Source organism: Aythya fuligula, chromosome 5, assembly GCF_009819795.1.
Source record: "Aythya fuligula isolate bAytFul2 chromosome 5, bAytFul2.pri, whole genome shotgun sequence".
Taxonomy (NCBI): domain Eukaryota; kingdom Metazoa; phylum Chordata; class Aves; order Anseriformes; family Anatidae; genus Aythya; species Aythya fuligula.
The window spans coordinates 17275981-17303923 of record NC_045563.1 but is presented as its reverse complement, the minus strand read 5'-3'; the positions used below and the strand labels follow the sequence as shown (position 1 = coordinate 17303923).

At 35.2% G+C, this 27943-nt stretch overlaps 1 protein-coding gene across 1 annotated transcript in view; it reads right to left on the bottom strand.

Moving 5' to 3' along the window:
- Positions 1–27943, bottom strand: part of TTC7B (tetratricopeptide repeat domain 7B) — a 134118-nt gene that overhangs the window by 74336 nt on the left and 31839 nt on the right. The window contains exons 4-9 of the mRNA XM_032189229.1: positions 26057–26187; positions 24912–25033; positions 11267–11345; positions 8976–9148; positions 5115–5178; positions 1713–1850 (exon numbers count right to left, since the gene is read on the bottom strand). Coding sequence (XP_032045120.1) covers positions 1713–1850; positions 5115–5178; positions 8976–9148; positions 11267–11345; positions 24912–25033; positions 26057–26187 — 707 coding nt within the window. The remainder of the gene's footprint in view (positions 1–1712; positions 1851–5114; positions 5179–8975; positions 9149–11266; positions 11346–24911; positions 25034–26056; positions 26188–27943) is intronic.

Here is a 27943-nt window from a genome sequence, read left to right as displayed (position 1 = left end):
GATCTCCAGAGGTCCCTTCCAACCTCAACCATTCTGTGATTCTGTAATTGTAACCCAGGGCTACACACCCCCTGCCCATGTGGTAGGTTAATATGTAAAAAGGAAAGGTTTCACCAACCCTGCCAGCTGTTTAAAGAAGAAAGAAATCAGAGTTTTCAAGTGTTTTTTTTTGTTGTTGTTGTTGTTGTTGTTGTTTTCCCTCTAAATAATTGTTAATATCTACCCTTTAAACAGTTCTAGATGTAAAATATATAGAGATTTGTCTCCCACAGCTTTCTTTGATGCAACTGCCTAAAGCTCCATGAAGGTGACAGTGTCTGTACCAGCAGGTAAATGCAAATTTTCCTGAGTTATATTGTAGAATCATGGTTTCGTATAAATTTTCATATTCCTTGGTTTCATTTTCCAGTATACTGATTAAAATTGACCTGTATGCACAACTTGCATCTGTGCAATATTGTCAAGGTGAGAATACTCCAATTCAGAGCTTAATATCACAGAAAGTGTGGATTTAAGAATCACTATCAACATATATTAGTGAAAAACCAGGGTTTTACTTTTACCTAATTAAAATAGTCCTTTATTATGGTAAAGGGGTGCGATTTCTTAACAAATCAATCCCTGAATATGCTTTCTTTCTTTATTTCTTAAAATATTTCTTCCAGGTATCACTAATTAATCACGGTCATCTACAGTATCCTGCTGCTGGGTGAGCACTGTTTTGAGCAGCAGAAAGATCTGCTCTGTCCAAAGAGTGGCTGAGCAGGCTGTTTCTCAGATTTAAAACAAACAAACAAAAAACAATTTTAACAATATTTGAAAATTTCCTAAGGTACTAAGCCTAACAAAATGCACCCAAGATGCAGAAACACAAGACATCTGAGAGAGAGAACACACTTTCCTACAGACTTCAAAAAAAAAAAAAAAAAAGTAATACATTCCCCTTTTATCAACTCTAAAATTATTTTACTAACTACTACAAATTTGGAACACTCCAAATAATATGAGATGCACAAAATAGATTTGTTTCAAAATAAAACCTCAAAAGTCCTTTGTCTGGATATTAATACTGGTGATCTATTCATTAGAAAATGTTCTAGGTGGAAAAAACTCCAACCATTAATATCTGTATCTTATTACAAACACACATTAGTAGATTCATGGCAATATATTTAAATGGGCACAGTTAGAAAAATTGAGTTTGTATCTTTTAAGCTTTGAAAGGGAAATCAGAAGCAACTAAATTCTCTAGACCAAATGAAACAGAAGAATCAAAAGGAAAAGGCCTATGAACATTCAAAATCTTGTTTTTCTTGTAGTACTTCAGCCCTGCTAGTTTAGCTATTGAAGTTCATGTCTCTGGCTGTCTCAAACTCTTCCAGTCATTCCTGAACAGCTTTTATGTTTTGCTTTTCTTTCCTGCTGTCTGTTTAATGTGCATCTTTTTAAGCAGATCCATGCCTCCCCAGCTAAAAAGCACGTGAACTCCCGTGCCACTAAACATTACTCACACCTTTCACCATTTCTGTGATTGACTGCCTCGAGTCACCTGTAAAAATTCAGACAGTAAACATTTTTGGATGGGAAGTATCTATAGTAGTCAGAATGACAGTATCCTGTATTTGTTTAGCCCTAGAATACTAAGAAAACTAACATGATTAACAGAAACAAACAACAAAGATGCAGTTGAATATTCACTGCAATGGACAAACCTCTGAGAGCATTTCATATTGGCCTCTTCTTCCCAAGGCTATCGTAAGTAAATCATATACTACAGATGCACTTTGCAAACTGATGATACGATCATTTTTGTGTTCTGGTATTCGGCTCAATACGGCATCACGGTTAGCCTGAAACATACACCAAAAAGAAACCAAGTCAGCCACTAAAATTAAACCTGTTTTTTTTTTATTATTATTATTATTTTTTTGGCTCAGGTAACTACTGTTCTAATCAGACTGAAAGTCTGAATCACCAAGTTGTCACATTAGCTGAAAGATTTATGTTTCTATATGGACCTATTTTTAATCACTTGATTCTAATTACATATATTACATAGCATATACAATTATGAAAGTTCTCAGAAACCCAATAAAGTATGTTTTTAAACATAATGCATAGTCATCTTTTAAATTTTTTTGAAGGCAAGTAAAACATTTGATAATGACCTTCAAATCTCCTATTCCATCTTTTTGTAAAATAAAGCAATCGAATTTTTTTGTCTTCATACTCAACTACTCAGAGTATCTTCTTTATTTGTAGATTTGGTGATATTTACATAGTAGCATTTGTGCCAATGGGAATATATCTGGTAGGTTTAATACAGAAGTTAAAGATCCTTCTCTGTCTTTCCCCTCTCCTCCCCTTTTCATTTGGGCAGGATGTGGCCCCCTTAATACATTTTCCTTTCTTTTCCTTTAATAGAATATCCCAAGTTGGAAGGGACCCATAAAGATCATCGAGTCCAACTCCTGGCACTACACAGGTCTAACCAAAATTTATTTAAAAATTATTTTAAAATACATTTATTTAAAAAAACTGAACTAAATTTAAATAGGCTGAATTAAAATGCATAGTTTGTTTCCCCCTCCCCCCCTTTAGAGGGGAGGAATAACATCATTAAGCACCAATAAATTGCTTTTCTGTTTTAATAGTATAACATTTGGAGCTCTGATCATACTCAAAGAATCATTAAAATCAGAATAATTAAATACTGAAATAATTTTTCAGAGATGTACGGAGCATAAAATGCACAGACACTTCAAGATTTATCAACTGAACAATCCACAGCTTGGTTTGTAAACACACACCCCCACATACACCCCAAAAAAGACATTGTACTTTCTTTTGATCAAGAAGTCTTCGCCTTTTCCTTTCTACACTGCATAAATATTTAGGCAGCTTCAGGAACTTCTTCCTTTTTAACTCCACGTTTAATCACTCTTGAGTTAATTCCTTACAAGTACAAAACAAGCTATGAAACAGCACTTCTTGTGAAAAAATGACTGACAATGCCAAAGCAGTTTATGGGAGAGGATGCCTTGTTAAGTATTAAATATATATCTGAACAGTAATTTTCTGCTTCCATTCACCTTCCAACCTGAACCCTTCTGTGATTTTGTTACTTACAGCTCAGCTGACATGCAGCAACATGTACACCCACTGCAACTTGGATATCTCAGTCCTTTATATCCTACCTTTCTATTCATTCCTGCTTAGGTAAGGAAAGGCTGGTCTAACTTTGCAAGTGTAACAGCTAGAATACAAGGACGTCTTAAAGTAAGTGATGGCAGAGTTGCAGCTGACTTTCCTCATTATGTATGACAGTACACTGTAGCAGCAGTCGTGTGGCTAAATGAGTGTTTTGTACTCTGAAATGTACCTATAAGAGAATTAGAATACTTAAAAAGCACAGAACTATCTTTCTCAGAGCATTTCTTTCATAAATATTGCAATTTAAATCTTACCCATCAAAGTGTCCATTCCAAATTCAGAAATTCAGGGAACTCAATGTGACACATAAGTGTCATTTACAATCCACTGTCACAACTCAATTTTCTGAATATATGTTGCACTAGATCTAATCCAAATAAGGAGTTATGATGTTAGAGTGCACCACACTTCCCTGAAATTAGCAGTACAATCTGGGGCTTATATACATATAAAAATTTGATTATGTTTATTTACACAAAATGCCACTTATATGTCAGATTTCCATGTTGTTTTCCAATATGTACTTAAATTCATGAAGAACAAAAGTCTTGAAGCACTGTTTATGTTTTTAATAATTCCCAAACAAGAGATCATACTACATTGATAATACAACACCATCTCTAAACAATAGTTTATTCCATCTTCTGTAATCATTCTCACTTAGCCAAATATTGGTTTCAAAATTGTAAGTCATGTATTACTTCTAATCACTACAGCTAGCAAGAGTTCGCATGCACTGAAGCTGAAGTAAGAGCTCTCAACTCTCAGGGAGATAACTCTCACAAAGACAAGTGTGTACCGATGAGTAGTTTTATGGTTTAAAACTTACCACCCTTTTGGTAAGGGCATCGTGCAGCAAAAGCAACACACAGTACATGGAAATGTTTGCTCAGTCTAATTTTCTGATGACACATTCTGCCATGAATACATTGCAAGGTAGGTCACTAGTATTAAGGATAGTAGTTTGTACTACTATGCAAGTGTGCAATTCTAATATAGTTCAAATCGGACATCCACTAAACTGTTCTAATCTTATTTAACTACCAAAACAGAAATTATGCCAGAGTGTAAAAGCATTCAAATCACCTACAAAACTTAAAAGACTAAGTCTCAGTGACATGTAATGAGACATACTAATATATGATGCCTGAGACCCTAGAGGTTACACCCCTCCAGTAAGAGGCTCAGCCATGATTAGAGCTTAAGCTTCTCATTTCTGTCATTGGAAAATATGCGAATAACCTGGTGTGAGAATGTCATTACATGATAGTTAATGGACGACTAGTAGAATCATGCTAGAGGAAAAAATGAAAAACTGATACAAGGCACAAGAAAGCCATTGAAAGGAATCAACTACTGAGGAAATTAGGAGACTTGAAAAAAATAAAAATAATCCAGCAGCAAATGTTGAATGTCAGTATCATCAAAAATAATTTACATATTTGAGTGATATCTGAGTTCTAACACACAATGGAAAATATTTTCGGCTATGTTTCTTATGCTTACCTAGTAGTCTTTTATTTTATCTTATTTTTTACAACAGAAATAACTTACATTTTGAGTCTGTCTGTCTGAATGGCACTCGCTGGTGTAACAATGGTTCATACCGATAAGAGATGCCAAATCAAAGACCTGGCTCTGTGTTCACCTGCCTATCGTTTGGATGAGGCTAGGTTCAGCCACTCCAAAAGCAGAACTCCTATTCGTAACATTGCTGAACTCATCCTTCTGCCTCAGAAGAGAAGCTTGAGTTTCAGAAATAACTGCCTGCTTTCCTAACAGAAAATGAAACACTGGTCAAAAAGCGAGACACAAAAAAATGTTCTGTTTTCGTTTAAAAAAAGAAAAGGGAATACACACATACACATGCAGCACATGCATATTCACTCTCTTTTACCTACCATAGATTCACTAATGAGCAGCAACAGTAAGGCTTCTTCTGTATTTTCTTGAGGACAAAAGATGCTGTTCAAAACAAGAATTTCATTATTTAAGCAGAAAACATTACTCTTAGGAGTATCTTACACAAATACAGCAAGAGTACTTCAAAAATAGAAAGACTTCCAGAAAAGAGAATAAATACTAACTTACACAGAAAAAACAATTGCTTAAAACTGTTTGCCATCATCCCTCTTACTTGCAAGCCAGTAAAGTATATATTTTCAATGAAATATAATTACTTGTGACTTAATACTGAACGTTTGCATAGGACTAAGCTGCAAACTTTACTACTTTCTTTTAGAGGAAGCAGAAAGCTCCCCATTTACCTATCCAGTCTTCGATGCAGAGTCTAACAACTTGGGAGTAGATCTAATATACCTCACTGGCAATGGTTTCCAGCAAGCAGTATAGCAATTAGAAATATTTACTGGAGAAATCACTTCCTCAGAGAACATAGGGAAGTTACCCCAAAGCTTATCAAAAGGAAAGCAAACATTATTTTCTTCTATTTGAATACCTATAAATATTTTGAAAAACTTTGAACATAAATAAATATTTGTAAATAAGTTAATGCTTGTCTCAGTGAAAATGCTCTTCATGGAGATACTGTGTGGAAAATCCTTCAGCTCACGTATACAAAAAGCTCAATATAGATGACTGAATTCAGACATTTTCTGTCTTCCCTGACAGATGCAGGCTTATGAATGAATTAGCTCCACGGTAATAGGGCAGAGCAAAAAAGGCAATTGGTATTACAAAATGACTACCAAACTGAGGATAAAGAAAACTGAAGAGGCAGTAACAGAGGCCTATAAAATCATAAATGTTATTAGTCATACACCACATACTATCCTCAAAAGAAGTGAATTCACTTAATTAATATATAGGACAGCATATTTAAAACAAAATTTCAAGACAAAAACAAGATTTCAGACTCAAACAGTTGGAGGTCAGAGGAATACCTAGGAAGAAGTCTCCTATAAGTCTGTCTTCGTAGTCATTGTCTTAGGTACTTGCTTTTGATCACTGTTGGGGATGAAATACTAGGCTAGACGTGTTGTCTGATCTGGTATCAATCACTTTAATGTGACCAAAGAAAAGCACTTAATTATATGCTTTGTTGAAACTGTGGAACTTCTTGCTTACATTTCCCAAGAACAAGAAAATTAGACTGGACAAAGCTATGCTTTTGAAAGGAGGCATGTTTCTGCAGAAGGATAAGTTGATAACGAAGAACATAAATAAATTTGAAAGATTACACCTGAGAAGCCTGCTGTAAGTATTTTTGACTAAGGAAGCAGAATTGCTAGAAATCTTTGAAGGTAAAGGCTGTTCAGCTTTGTATTAGTAATGTGATAATGTGGTATGACACCACAATTATGTGGGGTTACTGCTGTATCAAGTACTCACTAATTGAAATCTGCAATAAATGCAGCTAATAATAACAAGGCCACATTCCAGGAAAAAAAGTTTCACACTAACTATATGCTGTAACAGAGGAACTGACTATTCTTTAGTATTTACTGTGAGAAGTCAAGTAGGTCTTTGAATGCTTGAGAAAATATGTGACTCGGCATAAAAGATTTCCTTATAAATTACTTCAGAATATTAGGAAACAAATTTCAACAATATTATGCAGAAATAATTATAGAGCTGAAAGTAATCTTTATCCCTTCTTCCATAAACCTTTTGGAGTTACCCTCCAAGTTCTGTAAGCAAGTTTCATTCACCATAAAGGAAATCAGTAAAACTAAGACAGTATAGTCTAACACTGCGAAGATTTTAATTGTAGGTTTGTTTGTTGTGTGTTGTTTTTGTTTGTTTGTTTGTTTTTCTTTTTCAATCAAATGATGGCTGAAAAATTTCTTTGGCACTGAAAGTAAAAGCTAGGTATGAAATAGATATGAAATTTATTGGCCTTCATTTGCCCTATGGTGAAAGATAGGGAAATAATTCATTAATCATCTATCTGGTACTATAGCCAAGGTTTATTTTGAACCATTAATTTCTCAAGTTTAAGAATGTATTTAAGATGTATCAATTACACAGAGTTCTCTACGAGGAGCCTTCCTATCTTTCACCATTATAAATTAAAAATGAAACAAAACAACAACAACAACAAAAAAGCCAGAAAACCTAACCTAGTGGGGATTGCTTATCTGCACATTTAATTACAAACACTGAAGTAATTGCTTTATTGACCTTATGTTTATGGCATATCACTTACGAACAAAGAAAGTGTGTGCAAAAACTGCATACTTTTAATTTCAGTGATTGAGGTGTATTCACAAACCAGGTATCTCATTTACCATAAAGGCTGGCTGCATGTACAGTTTGTCAATTATGACCTTGCAGAGAAACACAGTAACTGTTTTGAAAAATTAAACGTTCAACTCTGTGCCTGCATCTTTTCTAGAAGCTCAAAACATTGCCTTTCAATGACTTAACATCCAAGACAATCAGATAAGACAAACTGAGGAGCTCACAGCCCCTAGCAATGGCTGGACAGCATTCTAAAAAAAAAAAAAAAAAAAAAAAAGTAATTTATTTGGAGGAAGAAGGTCAAAAATTTCATCTGAATCAGCTAACAGCATCCTCAAAAGAGACTCCCAGATCACACCAATTTCACAGACTGGTTGAGGTTGGAAGGGCTATCTGGAGATTGTTTAGTCCAGGTCTTCTGCACAAAGCAAGGTCAACTGGCAGGTTGCTCAGGAGAGTGTCCAGTTGGATTTTGAGTATCTCCGGTGACGGAGACTCTACAACCCCTTCCAGTTCTGAAAATAAGGTTTTTCCTAAGTTTAAATGGAATTCCAATCTTCCCATCTGCATTAGTAAGTAAAGCACTCACTATCCTACTACAACAAAACATAACTTTATCTAGATCATTATCTCCACTACTACAATCTGTTTCTCAGTTCTCTGGCTCACAATGCTTTCCAGCACGTATCAAAGCAAGCAAGTAGTGGTTGTTTGCTATATTAAATGACCTGATCCCTCAAGGACTTGTGCATAAAATACAAGCAGAGCAGTGCAAAAGTTTTACTGAACATTACAAACATGCAACAAAGTTTCATCAGATCAAACTTAATGACAAAGGAAAAAAAAAGACTGCAAAATGGTTAAGATTTCGTCTCTATAATTTGACACAAACATGTTACTTCCAGGCAGTAAGCTACAACCAAAGGCAATAATAAAGTAAAAAATTCCTTCAATATAATTTTTGGAAATGTCACAGTGGGTCTTAAGGAAGCAATTTTACCCTAGAAATCACTGAACAAGCTATTAAATTTTAAGAAAGTCCAAATTCTAGAAAATGGCAATCCATGTTTAATACTAACAGCGATTGTTTTGGGAAAAAAAAACAACAACACACACATACACAAACACATTAGCTGCAATTTTGTTGATTCGAAGTATTTAGACAAACTTTCTGTTTTGGAGGGAGCCACTTGCAATGTGGATAGCAGAAGAGGCAGAAGAGCAAACAGCTCTCAAATATCTCAAAATGACAGAAGACAGTCATGCATATTATGCTTTCTTTTGTATTGCAAGGATAATGAGAGATATTGACTCTACCATAAACGACATTTTGAGAGTTGAGAGCAAAGAGTCTTGTGCATACACTGCAAATTTCTGCTTGGAGAAGCACATTGCTTCCTTAGATCTCTTCATAGCATATACATACACACAGCACAGGAAACATCAGTATTCTCATTGTCCAATACCTTCTGCATTTTCAATAATATAAACTAAGTTACCCAGTGCACAGGGTAACAATTGCAATTAGAGAAAGCAAATAGGTACAAACACAAACATACTTTTCTCCAGTGTATACCCGTGGTCGTCTACTGAGTGCATAATTTTTCGTGTTTGAACCTTTCCGTAGTGGATCATCTAGCGGTGATTGGTGAGGAGGATCTTCCAGTGGATTCCAATAACTCTGTTCACACATGCCTCGTAACAAAATTTCAGCCAGTTGTCTTGCTATTGTCTACGGAATTGAAAGATTAATATTTTCATTAGAAATACTGAATCCAGTCTCTTCAAAAATGCTTGGAGTTTTTTAAATGAATATTAGTCATGCGGAATGTATTTTCTCTGATTTTAAATCATCTAAAATATCAGGTATTCTGCTGTTTGAAAGGTTTAAGTACACAGTTCAATTCTCTAAACACAAAGGAAAAAAAACAGCAGTAAGTCAACTTTTCAATTTTACCTATGAAAGTCTGGATACTTTCAAAGTATCAATAACACCAATGGTTGCTGCTAACAGTGGAGCGCATTCAGGTATATTTTCAGGTATTTTACATTTGATAACCTCTACTGCCTTTCGAGGAACCAAAAGGTGTTTCCCTATAGCCTATGGAAAAGATGACAGTGAGGCAGATTTCCACATTGCAGCCTGCTGAAAGAACCACGGTGCAGCATATGGATATTCCATGAAGGAACTGCAAGGCATGGGAAGGATCCACCATGGAAGCATGGGAAAAGTGCAAGGATGAAGGAGTGGTGCAGAGCAACTTTTAGGGACTCACCACAACCCCCCTTCCCCATCACCCCTGTACTGCTTGGAGCTAAGAGGAAGAGGTAAAAGAGTCAGGAACGATGGAGTGAAGTTGAGCCTGGGAAGGTGGGGGAAGAGGGGAGTAGTATTTTAGATTTTGTCTTTACTTCTCTCCATTCCATTCTATTTTCACTGACAATGAATTACTTTAATTTTCTCCAAGTCAAGTCTGTTTTGCCTGTGACAGTAATTGTTAAGTGACCTCTCTGTCTTTATCTTGACCCATGAGTTTTTCTATCTTTCTGTCCCTGTCCTGCTGAGGAGGGGGTGTAAGAAAGTAGCTGAGTGAGTGTCTGGCAGCCAGCCAATGTCAAACCCAAATCTAAACCCAAACCCAGATCTAAACTCAAACTGGACTTCTGACAGCTTGGACTTGAAGATGCTGGTGTTTGCTGCTGTTGCTGTTTAGCAAGAGTAAAACTAAGTTGCAGACAGACATGAAAAACTTTGAGAAATTAATCTTGGTACCAAATATATAAGTGCAAAAATACCTACATAAATATTATGTAATAATATACATTTATAGCTTTGAGAAGTCATCTTATAATCCATAGCTACCAGTATAATTTTTTCTTTAATGCTTTATATATATGTATACAAGCTTACGTGACTACCTATGACAATGATGAAAACTCAGCAGCAGAAAAAAGGCAAGCTTTATATTTACATCAAAATTGGCAGTACTTCCCAGCAACAGCTGTGTCCTGTTCAAGGCATGGGCAGCACCACACAATCTTCTGCATCTTCTACCTTAATTCCTATACCACTTATTCTCCTACCGTTTCCAATATTATCCCTCTCCATTGAAAGTCTTCTATTTAACAAATTAAATATGATTATTAGGAGTCAGTTATTAAATAAATTAAGAAATAAATTAATAAACCAATTATAATCCTTACTACCATGTTGAAAGTTTTAAAGATGCAATATTAGGATACTAATCTAAAACATTTTAAAAATTGTTACCTTAGAGCAAAAGATGTAAGTCTTGGCCCTTTATTATATAAAAAAATGCAAAAAACGTGAATCACTTATTTGATAGAGGTTTATTTTACAATGATATAAATAACACAGCTTCAAGATTTTCCCTTTTTATTTCCTTCTCTTTAGGAAGCTTTATTATGAAAATAAAGAAACGATAACTCAGTAGCTTCCAATTTAAAAAACACATGAAGACACTGTACTTTGTCCTCACTCTCATTACGTTACAGGAAGAGAAAATAACATCCTTCTAAAATAAGGGCAAATCACAAATTGGGCAATTATAATTAAGCTTGTAAGCATGGTCAGTCAGAGATAATCAGGTTTTACCATAACCACAAATAGGAAAGAGAGCTAAGGGAAAAACTGGGCATCGATCATTCCTTTTTATTTTAAAACTTTCATTTGAACCAGGAAACGTAGCTCTACAAAGTAGTGGAGAACAGATCCTGATCAGTATGCTGTAATCTGATTATTTGCCTCTATCTCATCCACTGTATTTATGCTTTACCTGCCTACTAGAACTCTGATGCTGCAATATCAATGTGGTTTAATATAACTTACCATTCGCAGATTTTGCGTAGTTCTTGTTTCAACAGCTCTTAGTAACTCTCTGAATCTACCAACTCCTCTTGTCAAGTTCCTGTATATAAACATAAAATTTGACAGTATTCCAAATTGAATATAGTAACACTGTGATATATTACATGATAAAGTTGTTAAATTCCACACTATACATTTTTTTCCTGCATATCATCTGCATCTTTCTGTGAAACACAAATCTGGGGACCCCACCACTGATTACTGTAACAACATACACTGCCAGATTATTGGAGAAAAAAAATTTGATCTTTAGATAACTGAAGAGAAAACAAGAAAAGTGTAAGAAGTGACCAATCCAAAAAAGGAAAAAAAAAATCTGAAGTTGGTTGGGCTCCTATAGTAGTTTTAAGTGGTAGTTGTTTTTTTTTTTCAATTGCATCAACCTTGAAAGTAGAAACTTTGGGGAAGGATCCAATTTTTAGCTGCCTGTTGATACCTTAACAAAGGAAAATAGGAAATTATAGTAAATCTCTTAATACTCAGTGAATGTAATGTGTGTGGGTTTTTTTTTTTGTTTTGTTTTGTTTAATCTTCTTTTCATACAGGAAAGATTATGGACACAGTGAGGCCCACCCCATGGCCAGAAGAGAAGACTGGGAAATCAGTGTTCTGTTCTTGACTCCCACTGTTTTTTGGTGTGGCTTCTACCACTCAAGTTTCTTTGCCTTTGCTGCTTCTGCTGCCTCAACAACTTTTACAGAGTTTACCTAGAAACTCATTAATTATTTTACTTTTCAGATTACATGACAGAGGTCACTTCTTTTCTGTGTTATGTATAATGAAGGATTATCAACATATTTCAGAAACTTCGGTCTCCAGCACAGACAGATGTGTTTCACTAGCACAAGTTCACCTTTTAAAATGACTTTTTATATAAGAGTTTTAAAAGTTCTAACATTTCCAAGTAACAAAACCTCTATGAAGAGGTTGAATGCTATGTTGAAGTAAGCGGGTGGTGAGGCACTGGCACAGGCTGCCAGAGAAGCTGGGGATGCCCCATCCCTGGAGGTGCTCAAGGCCAAGCTGGATGGGGCTTTGAGCAGCCTGGTCTGGTGGGAGGTGTCCCTGCCCATGGCAGAGGGTTGGAACTAGATGGCCTATGAGGTTCCTTCCAACCCAAAACATTCTGTGATTCTATGATACTAAGCCAACAGTTGGTAAAGAAGAAATACTCAGTCACACAAGAAATAACTATCGTAGAAGTCCACATGTTAGAGCAGAACTTAACCATAGAAAGGAAACTATTTTATAAGTGACCAGTTAGCACGCTAAGAAAAAAAAAAATCTTAAATGTACATCTCACATGTGAACAACTTTGTAAAACATTTTTTATATATTTTTTATATATATATAATTTCACATAATAGCTAATAAATAGTATACCCACTCAAAGAATAGTAAAGGAAGTACAGAAAGTCAGCAGGGCAAATTTTGAAAACTCCTCTGAACGTAATGGAAGCTGGATACGTTCAGCACCTTTGGAAAGCCAAAATACCTACCATTCATCAAGACCACAAGATACGTATTCAAGAGAGCCAAAACCAGACCACTGGAATCCCAGTTTTAAGTCCTCTAAGTGCTAGAGCATATTTCTCACGAATGGAGCTTCCTCTCAAGGACTGTACTGCAAATTCACAAATGTGTCCTCACAACAAGATTCAAAAATAACAAACAAAAAACCCACACTGGCCAAAACTTGAAGAGTTGCCTGCAAAATTATCAAAAAAGAGCATGAGCATATAAGAAAAAAAAAAAAAAAAAAAACTTGTCAACTTGAAATACTAATTTCCCAGTACAGATAAAACATATAGTACATAGTAGAACTTCAAATCACAAAAATTAATATTTGATGGGGAAAAAAATACTACTTCCTAAAATTCCATACGAAGTTTGTCTTTTGAAGTGTTAAAAGGACAACCAAAACAAAATCTCTGTGAAGAAGAATGCAACTTTTAAAAGTCCTTAGAAACTTCGTGGCATGTTATTGTTAGTTACTTATTACATTTTGGTAAGCATCTAGAAGGGACTGAAACTTGTGACTGAAGTTCTACGGAATCATAGAAAAATCAGCAAGACTGTACAGGAAAAAACTTAAAATACAGAGTTAGTTTTTGCTTCATAAAGCATTTAACGCTGATCCACTGCACAAGAGAACACAAACACAATACAAATTTGTCAAGCGTCTTCTCTACAAGGTGTACTAAAAAAGATACACTTCAAAACTACAATCTAAATCAGCCAAGAATTAAGTTAAATGCTTTGAGAAAGCAATGAAGCAAAATATACCATGAACAGTATGGTTGATCTCAACACTACACTGCTTTTAGCAAAGTACATTTCCTGTATTTGTTAACAGTTTGTAATATTTGGGAGAATAAGGTGGCAGATGTTCTGGCACATGCCTTTCCTCCAAGCCAGCACATACCTTCTACCTGCTTTTTATTGTGATGTGCCTTCTAGCAGTTCTACCCATACTGATACAACTCCAGAGCACAAGGGCAAGTTAACTTGGACAGCAATGATCCACAGTGTCTGTAAAGGACTTTGAGATCCTTTCCATTCTTGAGGCAAGGAATTTTAAGGTACATTCACATGCACTCAAGCTGACACACCTTGTAATTTCAGACTTGAAGAAGAGAACACGGACAAACATTGCTGGTTCCATGTTTGTATGACTGCCTCCCACCAGCACATGCTCGAGCCAAGCCCTTTGAGTTGCATATTGCTAATGTTTTTAAAGACTTATCAAAATGTTTGCTGCTTGCAGTCTTCAATAAAAGAAACTATGTTGACCCAGTAGCACTACCGCAGTTACAGACTGGGAATCAGGATTTAAAGGTACTGCTCTTCTATTGGAATTCTATACGGATAAATGCCCTTGGGGCTATCTGCATCCTTGTGTCTACCTATTGGCACTCACACTCCCGAAAGCTTCTGTTAGAATCTGATTAACTGTTATAACGCAAGACCAACTTCTATGCCCCTTGAAAAACTTCTGACAGCATTTCCTTTTAGCATAATGAAAATATTTTAACTGCATCTATGCAAAGTTGCTTCCTCCTAAACAGTGGCAGATCCATAAGAGTAGATATGATACAAAAGAAAGTGCAGGAAGAAACTTAAGGAGCAAGACGGACATACTTTTAGTACAGAATCAGCATGTAAGATCTAAGCACATCAGTTAGCAGTAGCATACTTTTGGCACAGGCATATTGGCCAACATTACCCCTGTGAAGCCTCTGCATTAAAAAGCATGTTTGGCAACAGACACCAAGGTGCTTTGTCAGCCGTGTTCCTGATAAACCTCACACCCCAGACAAATATCTTTCCATTTTTAAACACATGTTTTAAGATGAAAAGAATGAAATAAACTGTTCAAGGAGAAGTGGTCCATATTTGAAAGTTAGGATAAAAGAACAAATGGTAACACAGAAGTGAGATCCAGTCACAATGCACTCAATACAGCCTAAGAAAAAATACTTTAAATTTAACCTCAAAAAGGTTGGTAAGATTAATATATTTTTTATTTGCAGTATATTTTGCTATCTTCTCCATTAATGTGAGAATTGCTTTGTCATGCATTTTCTTTGTAGTAATCAAATTAAAAAAAATAATAGTTACTTAGTCTAACATTGACTTTTATAGATTAAACACGGAATTAGAATAAATTTTTGCTTAGTGAGTTTAGACCAAGCCTCACCCGCTTTGCAATTTATTGGTTAAATTGCAGGTGTTTATCCCACTTAACAGAGAAAAGTATATCCAGAACCATGCCAATGAACAAGAAACGTTTCTCATGGTAGCTTATTACCTCATTATCAAGGCTTACTATATCTGATTTAAGAAATACTCATGTTTTAGAAGGAGGGGAAAAAACAAGAACTACTCATATTTTAAAAAAGGGGGAAAAAAACATGAACAGTGAAATCTAAATCACTTGATGAAAGTGATGAAACGTAAATTGCTTTCAGAATGGAGCCCGTTTCCCAAATGCACTCTCCCTCTCTATACAGAAAAAGAAATGTAATGTTTGTAACCTCGATAGTACATTTTAAGTTTTAAAGATTGTTGTTTAAGAACTCAAACAGCAAAGAATAAAGTATTTGTTTTAAATTTGTACAAACACTCTACTTAGGGAAGGAGTAGGGACAGGCAAAATTCTTGACACAGAACAGAAACCTCAGATTAACTCTTTAGCACTAACAGAACAACAGCTTAATCCTCTGAGGCATGTTATTTACCATACTAGAGCAATTGTTCTATGTAACCTTTCAAAGATTAAAGCAAAAAAGACCAAAATCTCTACAGCTTTCTGAACTTTATTACAGATTTGACCAAAGAGATAATGCCAAATCTTTTGCACAACTGGCCGTGCTTCAGATAGTTGTGACTAAGGCTTGTTTGTTTTCTCTCACTTTTAAGGAGAAAAAGAAAAATGAATAATTTTATCCACAACTATAAAAACGATGGACCTAAAGCCATCCAGTTCTGTTTAGTCTTTTTTTGCTCTAGTTTCTCTCTTCCTTTCATACTTTTCCCTTAACATTCTCACGCTACTGTATAATTTCCACAAAACATTGATTATCACTGGGTATTACTTTCTGAATTACAAGTAGAAAATCTTTTATGTCCTTCTACAATCTAAGCTGTTATTTTTAAACTTATAAAAAGCACAAAACAAAAACAAACAAAAAAGCACCACAACCACAAAATGGCAACAATATCACTGTGCATCATACATTTATTTTATCTATTGTTAACTCATGTGGAAAGAAAAATCCTTGGTATTTGATATTCACTACAGCAAATCATGTTTGTTTGATGCTTGAAAGTTCCTGATTGAAGTTTTAGCTTATAAATGAAACATCCTCAGTGTGCCATTACTGCTGCGTAAGCCCAAGTATTCGAAACAGCCCAATCAAGCAGCAATTCTTTTAGAACACACAGTAACAAAACATCTAAACAGCCTTACTTTATCCTCATCTACTATTCTCCTGAAGGCCATAATCACATGCATTTGGAATGAAAACGCATTGCCTAGACTGCAGTTCCACTGGTAGCTAAATCCATTTAATGCTTCACTACCAAAAAGTGAAGGCCTCATTCTCCCAAATCTCTTCTTGGTATTTGTTCCCTTTTTCCACCACTCTTCCTTCTTCACACCTTCCTGCTCTCAGCTATCTCTTTTCTCACAGCAACGCCAGCCATTATCACACCTTCTGGTGAATCTTTCATCTCACTAAAATGAAAGAAAGATGTAATTGCTTTGCCATTTGTTTTCCACTGGTTTGGAAAATGAAGTTTCTGGTACAAACATGTACAAACAAAAAATAAACAATATGTGCCAGGAGTGTAGGTACAGGGAAGATGAGAGCTGGTAACACCACACTTGTTGACACCAGCACCTCAGCTCCTTCTCAGATTTTTAGAATATTATTTCATATAAGTATATAGATATGCATGTGTGCATGTATGTGTGTGTATATATATTTACACACGTATGTACACGTGTATATATACACGTGTGTATATACACACACACACAAAGCACTAGTCTCAACTACTAAAACACAACAAACAGATTCACAAAAATGACTTCACAAGTTACTCAAGAAAGAGTGGATTAGAAGTCCTGCCCTTTAACTCTTATATGTTACTTTCTCTTTGAGCAGAGATCTAGTCAGAGGAAGAAGCAGGGGTAGATTACAAAGGTAAAGTTCTTGAATTCACAAGAAAAAAAACAGTAAACATTCCAGAAAGTTTTACTACCGAAATAAGCTAACAGATGGAATGAGGCAAATCTAATTTACTCTGGTAAATATTTAATACTGTATTACACAACAGTCAATCTGTATAGTCATAAACTTTATAGAGTTATTTTATCTATATTTGGATGAAAATATAAAAATTCCCACTGAAGTAGAAAGAAGAAATGCAGTAAATACAAAGATTTTGTTTAGAATACCACCTTGAAGATATAGGATGCCTCTCATTTTAATATCAAGCCTGATAAAAGCATGGGGAACTTCAGCAGTGAATGACATGGCAGTGGTTTTACAACCTGTCTTAGAGATACAAAGGTCAGAAAAGAGCAGCAGAAACACAAAGGAAGTATGCGGTGGTAAAATACAAGATTCTATACAGTAACAAAACCGCTGGGATGCATCCCTGGAGCAGTAACACCTGGCAGATCAAAAAGAGCTAATCTGAAGTAAGAGATCAAATATTTGGTCATGGGCATTGCTTCGCAAAAACAGAGACAAGGCCAAATTCTAAGCACTGTTTGTGGTTCAGCCCTCTCAGTGGTGGCACAGCAGAGAAAGGAGTAGAAGGAACAGAAAGGCATCTCTTCAGAGAGCACAAACCAGTGGTGACACCTGTGAAGAAGCACGCTTGTCACTGGCCGTGCCCCACTCTCAGAGAGGGAACCCAATGAAGGGGAAGGGAAGCCCACAAGACCTTATAGCATGAGAGGCTTCATGCAAATCCCAGCAGCAGCTACTACCTCCCACTGCACTCTATGGTGGGGAGTGGACTCTTTGCATCACACAGCCATTTTTCGGGCAAAACGCACGTTGCTCTCTTCTTTCACAGAGTGTTTTTTAAGCTTGCAAACTCATAATGCATTTCTGAAAAAACAAGAGCTGAGGTAAAGAAATGGGATGGAGAGAGAGCAGGACTCCCAAGGTGACATTTCAGCACTAAGAAGCATTTCTGTTCTCAGCTGAGACCTCACCACTGGCAAACAATTGAAGAAAACAGGTGTTGGTGCTGCAGTATAATGCAGGATGGCTAAAAACCAAACCTGATGTACAGCAAAGGGGAAAAAATTCACACAGATAAAACTAGTTTTAATGATAATACTTCTCCAGTAGATACCTAAGAGCTTCAGACAATCTTTGTGGTCTGTATTCAAAAAAATTGCAAATGAGAATAAGTACAGAGATGAGACTGAAGAAGCAGTAGGGCAGAAAAAAACGTTTTTATGTTGGTTAACATTGGGGAAAAAACACTAAGAAGTTAATTAAGCACAAAGTAGGATGTTGCAGGAAAAGAAGAGAAGATAAACACTAGCACTGGAACACTGATACATATTATGGCAGTTCAATAATACATTAAAAAAAAAAAAGATCAGAGTATAACTGATTTGTAGCCACTTGAGCTCGGTGCTGAGACAGTATTGTGAGAGAGCTCTAAGTACTAATACACCAGTGTAAGACCTAACATAAAACTTGGTCTGTTGTGGGCTTGTGCCCATCATAAATTCAGTAACTAAAAGTGTTTCTTCAAACTGAAAACCAGAGTATTATATTGGACAGCAGTGTGAAAACAGCAACATTTACTGAAAAAAAGTGATAGAGCCCATTAACCAGGGGAAGGGAAGGAAGGGTGGAGAGGGAAAGGGGAAAATCAGGCAAGAGGTTATCAAACATCCTTTGATTTTCCCACTCTCATTAACACTGGAGATGTTTAACTTCGAAGTTGCTGTTTCTGGTTAGCTAGAGATGTTAATAGCTGAAAAAAAGTAGTGGAAAACGGTGAGTTTAAGTTGCTTAGGTGCCATTTATTCATCAGTATAGTTAAGAGTTTTGCCCCTTTATTGCCAACTCTTGTGTTTGCTATCGGACTGTTATACCAAAACAAAGTATAACAGAGGACGGGATTTCCTTTTTTCTATTGCATCCCAATAACAGTTCTGAAAGTGCTTACTAAGCTTTCTTTTATTCTTATGCTCTCCAAATTCATTGTGAACACTGCCATGTAAACGCATACATTAACTCGGAGAAAAGCAGGACGATAAAGGCAAAAATCTCTAAATTCATACTACACAGAGCACACTTAAAACACGAATTGTACCTACAAACAGGTACAATACTTTCTGGAAAAAAGAACCCATGCAAATGCTTCAAAACAAACAACCAGAATCTGTCCTAGTAATTACTATTCTTTATACTGTTCCACTGCTTATTCATAACTAAGAAGAATTCATGCAGTATTCCTAAGCATAAGACTTACAAGCAACACTTCTTTAAGGGAAAAAAAAAAAAAAAAAAAGTCTAAAAACATCTTGTTGATAGTCTTATAAAAATGTCAATGCAAAATAAATGAGGGAGATTACTTCACTGCTGAGTTGCTTACCATACTTGTGTCTGAATGCAATCTCTGAGGAACCACTTATTTCCAAAGAAACTCTGTTTTTAAGTACCCCCACTGCAGTAATATGAAGATTTGGTGGCAGTAAAACAAGATGACATTAAAACACGATCAAAATTATTCATACACATGCACTATGTTTATGCATGGGAGAGAAATCAAATGCACAAGGGCACTACCACACACTCATAAAAAGAAATGCCACTTTCACTTTCTCGTATTTAAAAATACAGTGCATCCAACAGGAGCTGAGAAGAAAATCATTTGGGAAGGGTAGGCCAGCAAGGGACAGAGAATCTGGGAGACATAAAAGGTCAGATCTGACATGCCTACCAAATACAAATTGCTGGAACATAAGAAAACATTTTCAGTACAAACACCAAAGTGCCTGCATGTCAACAATAATTACAAGCCCTCTCCAGTAAACTGGCTGTTGAATACATTATCCTGGTGGTTATATATTTTGATAGGAAAGGATGTGGAGATCGGGAGGTGCAAAGGAAGATTTTTCCAGTATTCAGCTGAAAATACAGGTAAAGCTTGCCTGCCTTTAACAGATGACTAGCATTTCTGTAACACATACCGTTTCCAAGGTTTTCACTGCAGTTAAGCTTTGATTCTTACCACAGTCAAATCAATACTACTTTTAACTTAGAAACATTTATTTTTAATTGTCTGGACAATGACGAGGAAATAACCTGAGCATTGGACGCTTTGAAAGAACCGATGAATTTCAAATGACATGAATTTCAATAACAAATGACGAGACACACAGTCTCCAACACCTGCACAGTATTTGTTTTTTCTTACCACTGTACCAGCCTTCTGTCCACTACAACACCACGGCCCGTGTTGTCACAAACTAGTTTGAACTCTGATGCACTGTCTACAACTTCAGAGGATAGCACTGAAGAGTCAAACAATGCAATGTGTTTACTCTCTGCAAAAATAGTTTCAGAATAGTTATTATTATTTAAAATGAAGATGAATCATCCTTTAGGACTAGTCTTTTACATCTCTGTAGATAAGCAGTCACCTGTTTTTTCCAAGATCCAGTTCCATTTTCATGACAACTATGACCAAAATACATACACTCCTTCCCAGGCACACTTACCCAAATGCTTAGCAAATCAGTTCTGCCACTACCATGAGGAAACCTAGCACCAATAAATCCTCCCACCTAGTTATTTCCTCCTCTTCAAGTCAACAGGGTCAGTTAACATTTTAGTTAAAACTGGCAACTGTGGCTCACATTCAGTGATGTACCTTATTTACTAATTAATGTTGACAAGATACCTAAGACTTCATCAGAATTTGCATCTTCATCTTTGGAGATGTGCAGAACAATTGGTCAAGGTATCACACATTCACACCCACACACATGCACGCAACAATAGCGCTTACGGATTGACTTCTGTACACTCTCCCTTGCCTACTAACACAAGAGCAATATTCCTGCAAGTGCCATAGTGGAAAAACAAAACAACTCCTACATAGACAAGTCCTTTACATGAGTAACTCCAAGTACTGTTGTTTTGTGTGTTTGTCAGACATTCTGTAAGCCAATAAAAATCAATTATTCACATAAAAACTTTCTATTTTCTTGGGTTAAATGTCTGCTAAGAAAGGGCTGGCCTCTGAACAACATCATCATGGAGAGGACTGGGAAGGTCTTGCTTCAGAGCAGCTGTGTCAGCACAGATAATGGCACCATGAGGAATACAGACCTGGTCCAGTCCCTAGAGCAATGTCCTTGAGAGGTTGTGACATGTAGGATAAGTGGTAAGAGAGCTCAGGAAGTTAGCTAATGCTGGTTTTCACATGATGGCCACCTGATTATAGATTCCAACCAAAAAGCTCTTTTGCTTTAAGAGTGTACAGAGCCAATACTGTCCTGACCTTTGCTAATTCAAAAATACATTTACAATTTTGTCTGGTTCATCTTAAAGCACAACTACAAAGTAAATTCAACAGAAGGATTACTCAGAACATAACTTGATGTCCTTTATCAGGGGCATTTTACTTGAAAACAAACAAGCAAACAAAAACACAACCAAACAACAACAAAAAAAATATGTTAAAGTACTCATGTCAAAGTTTTTATGCTCGTTGCTTTTCTTGGAACAATACCAGGTCTTTGAACTCCACCAATTTGAAATTACAAAGCAGCTACTAGACTAAATGGAAGTTGCATAATCAGCCAGAAAAACATTTAAAGTCATATATATTTTAAACCCTCCTTTTAGATTCAGAACAGCTTCCTTAACTTGCTACAACTTGCAAAGCTGAAATGTTCCTCAGCTCCCAAGTGAAAAATGGGAATCTAGTTTGACACTTTACTTAAATTCTGTACATTTTGGAAGAAAACATTAATTTCTGATTCGTGCCTTAATAGATCATTAAAATAGTGCTCTTCCATTCAGACTATTGCCACTTTAGGCTTTTTTTGTTTTTTTTTTTTTTTTATTTTTAGATAATTGCTATTCCATGTATTTTCAAAATGCTGGCACTTAGCAGTTAGGCTTCAGAGGTTTCAAACACTAATGCATGCCTGAAAGATATTCACTTAATCTTCCACAAAAACTTGCTTTCTTGACTCAAATGAAAATCTCTGCACAGTTAGTGAGCAGAAGTTTAAAGTTGATCAAGCAGCATTCTGGGTAGGCCACAACATTCCCTACATTACTGCTGAAATGATGCTCTTTTAGTTGGTATTAAAGTTCTCAATTTCTTTTTGAGTTTGTAATTAACACACACAAAAATGGGATTTCCAGTTCTAGAGGACAAAGAGTCCAAAAGCAGTGAATATAGGAGTGAACAAAGGTATACAACAACACATTTCCCCACATAAGGACTTTAGACAAATTCAGTTCTCCATCAGTTTTTTTTTTGTTTGTTTGTTTGTTTTTTTTTGTTGTTGTTTTTTTTTTTTTTTAGTATTTATTGGAGTGGAACTGAAACCTTAAAAAAAGTAATTCCACACCCATATCCATAAGCATCTAGTCAGATCTTTAAGCATGTTCTAGTGTATAAATTGTTAAATCCACAATGCTGATAACAAGAAAAAATTTGAATTCACTCAATACAATGCCAGATGATAGTTTAGTGGAAAGAACTTTCTTTTTGGATTTAACTTATTTTAATGTTACAATCTCACTTCAAGAACATACAAGTAACAGCCTCCACTGCATCGCAATATGAATACCAGAGCTGGTCTGCCTGTAAAAACAGGCTAATTTTTCCTTTTCTTCTACCTCAACACTCACAAGCAGTTAAATAGGTGATTTCCTGCATCTTCCACAGGATTCACGCCCTTTTGGTATCTACAACTTTAACTGAAAAAAGTTTATTTAAATCAGTATTTCAGTTTCTAAACTCTCTGTATTAAAAATATCTACATTTCCCCTGCTTGAAAATTTTCATATAATCATTATAATTTTAGATTAAATTAAAACTTGAAGTATATTGGAAAGCATAATACAAAGATTGAAGATCTTGAACTCAATTTATTAGGTTCTGATAAACCTAATATCAGAATACATGCCAAATTTAAAAATCAAGGGAAGCATCTTTGATACCAATGTATTGAAAAGCATGCTAAAAATTTGTCACTGTTAAAAATATATATATTTAAAGTAGCAACCTTCTGTGTTCATTTCTGGTAAATTCAATTGAAAAACAAACAAGCAAAAAAAGAAAGGACCAATAAAAGCAGCAATATAACTGAGGGCCTGGAACAATGGCCATATTAGGCAATCTTGAAAGAATTGGGATTGGCTCTAAATTAAGAAAGGAAACTGAAGGATATAATGGTACAAGTATGCAAAATAATGGTTGGCTCTGATTCATTTTTCCCTGACACCTCGTTTCCTCTTCTACTACTTCTAGCACTAGACAACTAAATTGGAAGACGACATTTAAAATTAAATATATAATGCATAATCTGCTTGTAAACTACAAGCGACCACTGTACTAAGGAGTGGAGGAAAAAAAAAATAGTATGTTTATGGAGGAGTTGATAAGAACACCAGCTTCACTGTGAAGGATTACGATGTGCACTGAATCGAATCAGCTTTTTGAAAGTTTATGCCAGACCAGCTGATATGGTCTAGGAAAAAAAAAAAAAAAAAAAAAAAAAAGCATTCCTCTATGGGCTAAATGTTCCTTAATAAACCACTACACAACTTTTTGTGGTTACTCTTAATCTTCTCTATCTACTGCTGATTACTTTTAGGCCTTCAAAATCCTTTGAAATGTGGAATTTAGCTTATTCTTTACCATGATTGCCACTGCGATTCTTTTAATATTTGCATTTTACTTATCTTTTGTGCAGACACGAAAACAGTAATTTATTTTTAGCCCTGCTAAAAAAATAAACAAACAAAAAAAAAAAAAAACAAAAAACACTTTCAGAACATTCCATTCCACTTGCAATTAAATGATGAAAACTGAACTCATACATAATTCTCAGATCATGCAATATGGCAGCATTACTTCCTTACTTTAAGAAGCTTAGTGACCATTTTCCTGCTGACTGCTCTGACTGCCCTGGACAGTTTCAAAATTGGGATATCCTTTTATCAACCAACCATCAGTACATGAAAATCTCGAACTCTTTACAGACACTGCATAATTTACCTTCATCTCCTGATTATGCACTTGAAAGAATAAGAAACATTTTTGGTAAAAAATGCTAGTCCTATCTAGAGTTCCAAAATTTCAATAAAATAACACAAAACAAAAGCCCTGCAGATCAATTTTTAAACTATATGCTTTCAACAACAAATGTCAGAAATGTACTTAAAAACCATTTGTGCAAAGTTTTAAAGCTCCAAAAACACGAAGAGTACTGCTTCTTTTTTTTTTTTTTATTTTCCGTGATGGCTGAATTTATTTTTAGACTTTTAATAGAAGTTTTCTTTAAAATTATAAAGGAGCTCCCATGCAGGATCTAAAAGGATCTATAGAGCAGGTACAATAGAGATTGTATACTTGTATACATACTGTTGGTCTTCATGCACATTTATCCTGCAGCATAATGTTAAAATAAGTGATAACTGAAGAGATTCAGAAAAAAATTATGAAATCAAAATTATAAAAATCAGGAATTTCAATATGTTCTCAATCACTCTATAATAACATATTTCTAATATTTACTTTCTAATAGTAAAATAAAAACTATCAAAGAATAGGTTAAGTTTAAGGTATTTTAAGTTCTCACAATTAGAAAGTAAAATACAAAATGTTTTCTGTTTCATATACTTTAATCAAAGGATTTAACAACACATAAATAAATACAATATGGACAGCCTCACTATTTCATTTAAAACTTTTGTGCCTTATTAAAGAGGCCTTGTGATCACATGACCCACAATTGTTAAAAAGTATCACAACCTGTTAGAACGAAAATACAAAACTTAAATCAAAACAAAAATGGTGAACCAAATCTTACCCATTCTTGAAATATAAAACATGTGCTCTTTGTAATCCTGTTTCCAAGAAAAAACCAAGTTCTTGTTCATGTGTAGTGGGTCCTGGTTTAGGGCTTCTGTTTTGTATATTTGTATTAATCACCTAGGAGAACACAAGAAAAAAATACAACAAAAATTATCAAGTTTTGTAGACTTTCACAATGAAACTAATACTTTACACTGGAGAAGTCTTTCATTTTCAGGCAGCTGATAGCAGAATAGTTCTATCCTTAATTCCATTCATACCTAAATATAAATCTTTTTTTTCTGTTGACTATCCCTTAAACAGTAATTTCTTCACCAAGCAGAATGGCCTCTAAGAAAAATTTTATAATACATTTTCAGAAGTTAATGTGAAGAACAGTATAAAAAAGAAGTGCATGATGAAGCATATTTGCAACCTCACTCGGTGAGTAGCTGAGGTGATGGTATTTAAAATCTAAAACCTGGCAGAATAGGAAAGAGTGCTGCAGAAAGCAGCACTGAAGATTAAAAGTGATATCCAGAGAGATTTTAAAAGAAACAGTTTAGAAATGATTTAATTTGTATTAGTTACATTAAAAATGGAAAATGATCAGCTTTCAACTGCCTTAATATTCACTACATATTCTACCAACCACTAAGATACAACAAAAACACTCCAAAGCAAAAAAGCTCAGAAAATAAGAATGTGTGTTTATTTAAAAAGCAGTATCAATTACTTCTCTCCCTCTTCATTTTGTTTTTTTCTTTTGCTTTTCTGACCCCAGCTTAGTATCTAATGGAGAGTATACCATTAATTATTTTTAAGAATTATCTGAAATGCCAGGAAGCGTATACACACAATATACATACTTCCTACTTCCTATGTGTTTGAAATATACCATAATATACCATGTTCATAAATGAATTCCAAGGAGGCTACAGATCAGCATCCTGAACATACATAATAATTAAGAGAGTTCTGTCCCTTTTCAGACTACTAGCAGAATCTTCTAGGAGGACAGAAAGTCACACTAGCCTTATTGTCCAATAGTAAGCATGCCCTGAAGTTCTAAGAAAACAAATATCAGACGTTTTCTTTCAGATGAACCACCAAAATGTCGGTATCATCATACCAATAAGAGATGATCCACACAATTCTTACCCTTTCTATCTCCTGAAGGTACAGAAGAGCAATATCCCCAGCCTTCTCATAGCACGTAACAATTTCTTGTTCACGGTCCACATGGAGGTTGCTAGCTGAAGAAGAAATTGGCAACTTCTCAAGACAGAGACCTGAAAATAAAATATTTTCAAAGGAAGCATTAAAAACTAATGTCATAAAATACTGCATCTGGAGTATAATCCAGGCTAAACCCTTTTGATTATGGGAAGAAGCAAAGAAGTTACTGAAAAAAATTGAAGGTATGGTCCTCTGATACAGACAGAAGTAAATAACACTGAATCCTTAATGATTGTAAAACTATGAGAAGCAATTTCAGCAATTATGATTTAAATTAAAATTATGACATTCTACCACAAAGCTGTCCAGTGTCCTTCTATACCACTTTTGAATTACTGGAGACATCTTCACTTACCCCAAGTGATTACAGAAACAACAGCAAGGTGAGAAAAGCACTCAAAGTAATACCAAACTTAGCAACAAGCAAAGCAGAGGCACCAACAAAAGCAAATATATTTTCAAGAAATAAAGGATCAGGAAGTGGAATTTTTGGATTTAATTTTTTGTTTATCAAATTTCCATCTCTTCAGTTTTCAGAAATCTCACTACACAGTGCAACAGGCTTGCAGCAAGATTTATATCACCTGTTACCTATGTTATTTGTCAAACACTCATTCCCTGAACAGTGGCCTATTCGCTGTCTGATTCTACTTACCTTGCTGTGGAATTACAGAACACACTAAACACAATTAACAACATGCTTGAAAAGAAAGGATTAGCATATCCTCTGCAGGAAGAAAACACTAAACTCCTAATGACAAATAGTGATTTCAATACGCTTTTTGTATCTGTTGTCAAGACAATCAGAATAAGTTCAAGAACCCAGACATGATCCTAACTTTGTGCTGGCCTACCGTGCTAATGAACAATATAGGAACTGAAAAAAAATATATTTATTAATATTAATATTTAATATTTAATCACTATTAAATTGCCCTCCATACACACCCTCATTAGGTCTTGCATTAAAAATAAATGCAGCATAAGACACCACACAGGCAGTTAGCATTTTAAGCCTTAGATTTTCTAGGAAAAATTGTGACAGATACCCACATTTATGTGAATGCCCACAAAACAACTCAATACAACCAGCTTTAGTAAGAGGTACCTCTCTCTCTCATCAAGCACAGAAGTCTTTTGTGCCTTTATTAGACCTATCCAACAAAAACATTATCTGGTGCTTTGAAGCCAAAAAATATAAAGTTTTTGCTTGTCTAAAATCAAAATAACATTCATTAATCAATGGTATCTCCTATACAAGCCACTTCTATTAAAGTTGTTTTCAAAATAATTAATGAAAACAGCTGGAAAGGACCTCGAGAACACTCCTCTGTCTATCTGAATAAGGAATCAACCAACACCAACAGATGCTCTTCCAACATGTTCTTAAATCCTTGGCCTTCTTATACAATGCATTATAGAGCACAGCTATTCTTACAATTAGTATTTTTTCCTAACATCTAAATCTCCCTCCCTAGATTAAGTATTCCTAGTCTTCTTCACAGATTATTCCTTTCTTTACAAAATTTCTTTTCTAATTTCCATCTAGAAAAAGAGAGACATGTTTCCTACAATGAATATCAAATTTTCATTCTTTTCATGCTTCCTTGATATTAGATCATTTTCGTCTCCTCTGGAGGCTCTCCAATGGGTTATATCTACCTTGGCTCATTGTGCCAAAAAATGGATACAAAGCTCTACTTGGAGCCTCAACAGCACCGAGCAGAAAAGATGAAAAACTTTCTGCATTTGATAGAGGATACTTTATTTTTTTTAAATACAAATCACTAAAACTTTTGTACCTTCTTG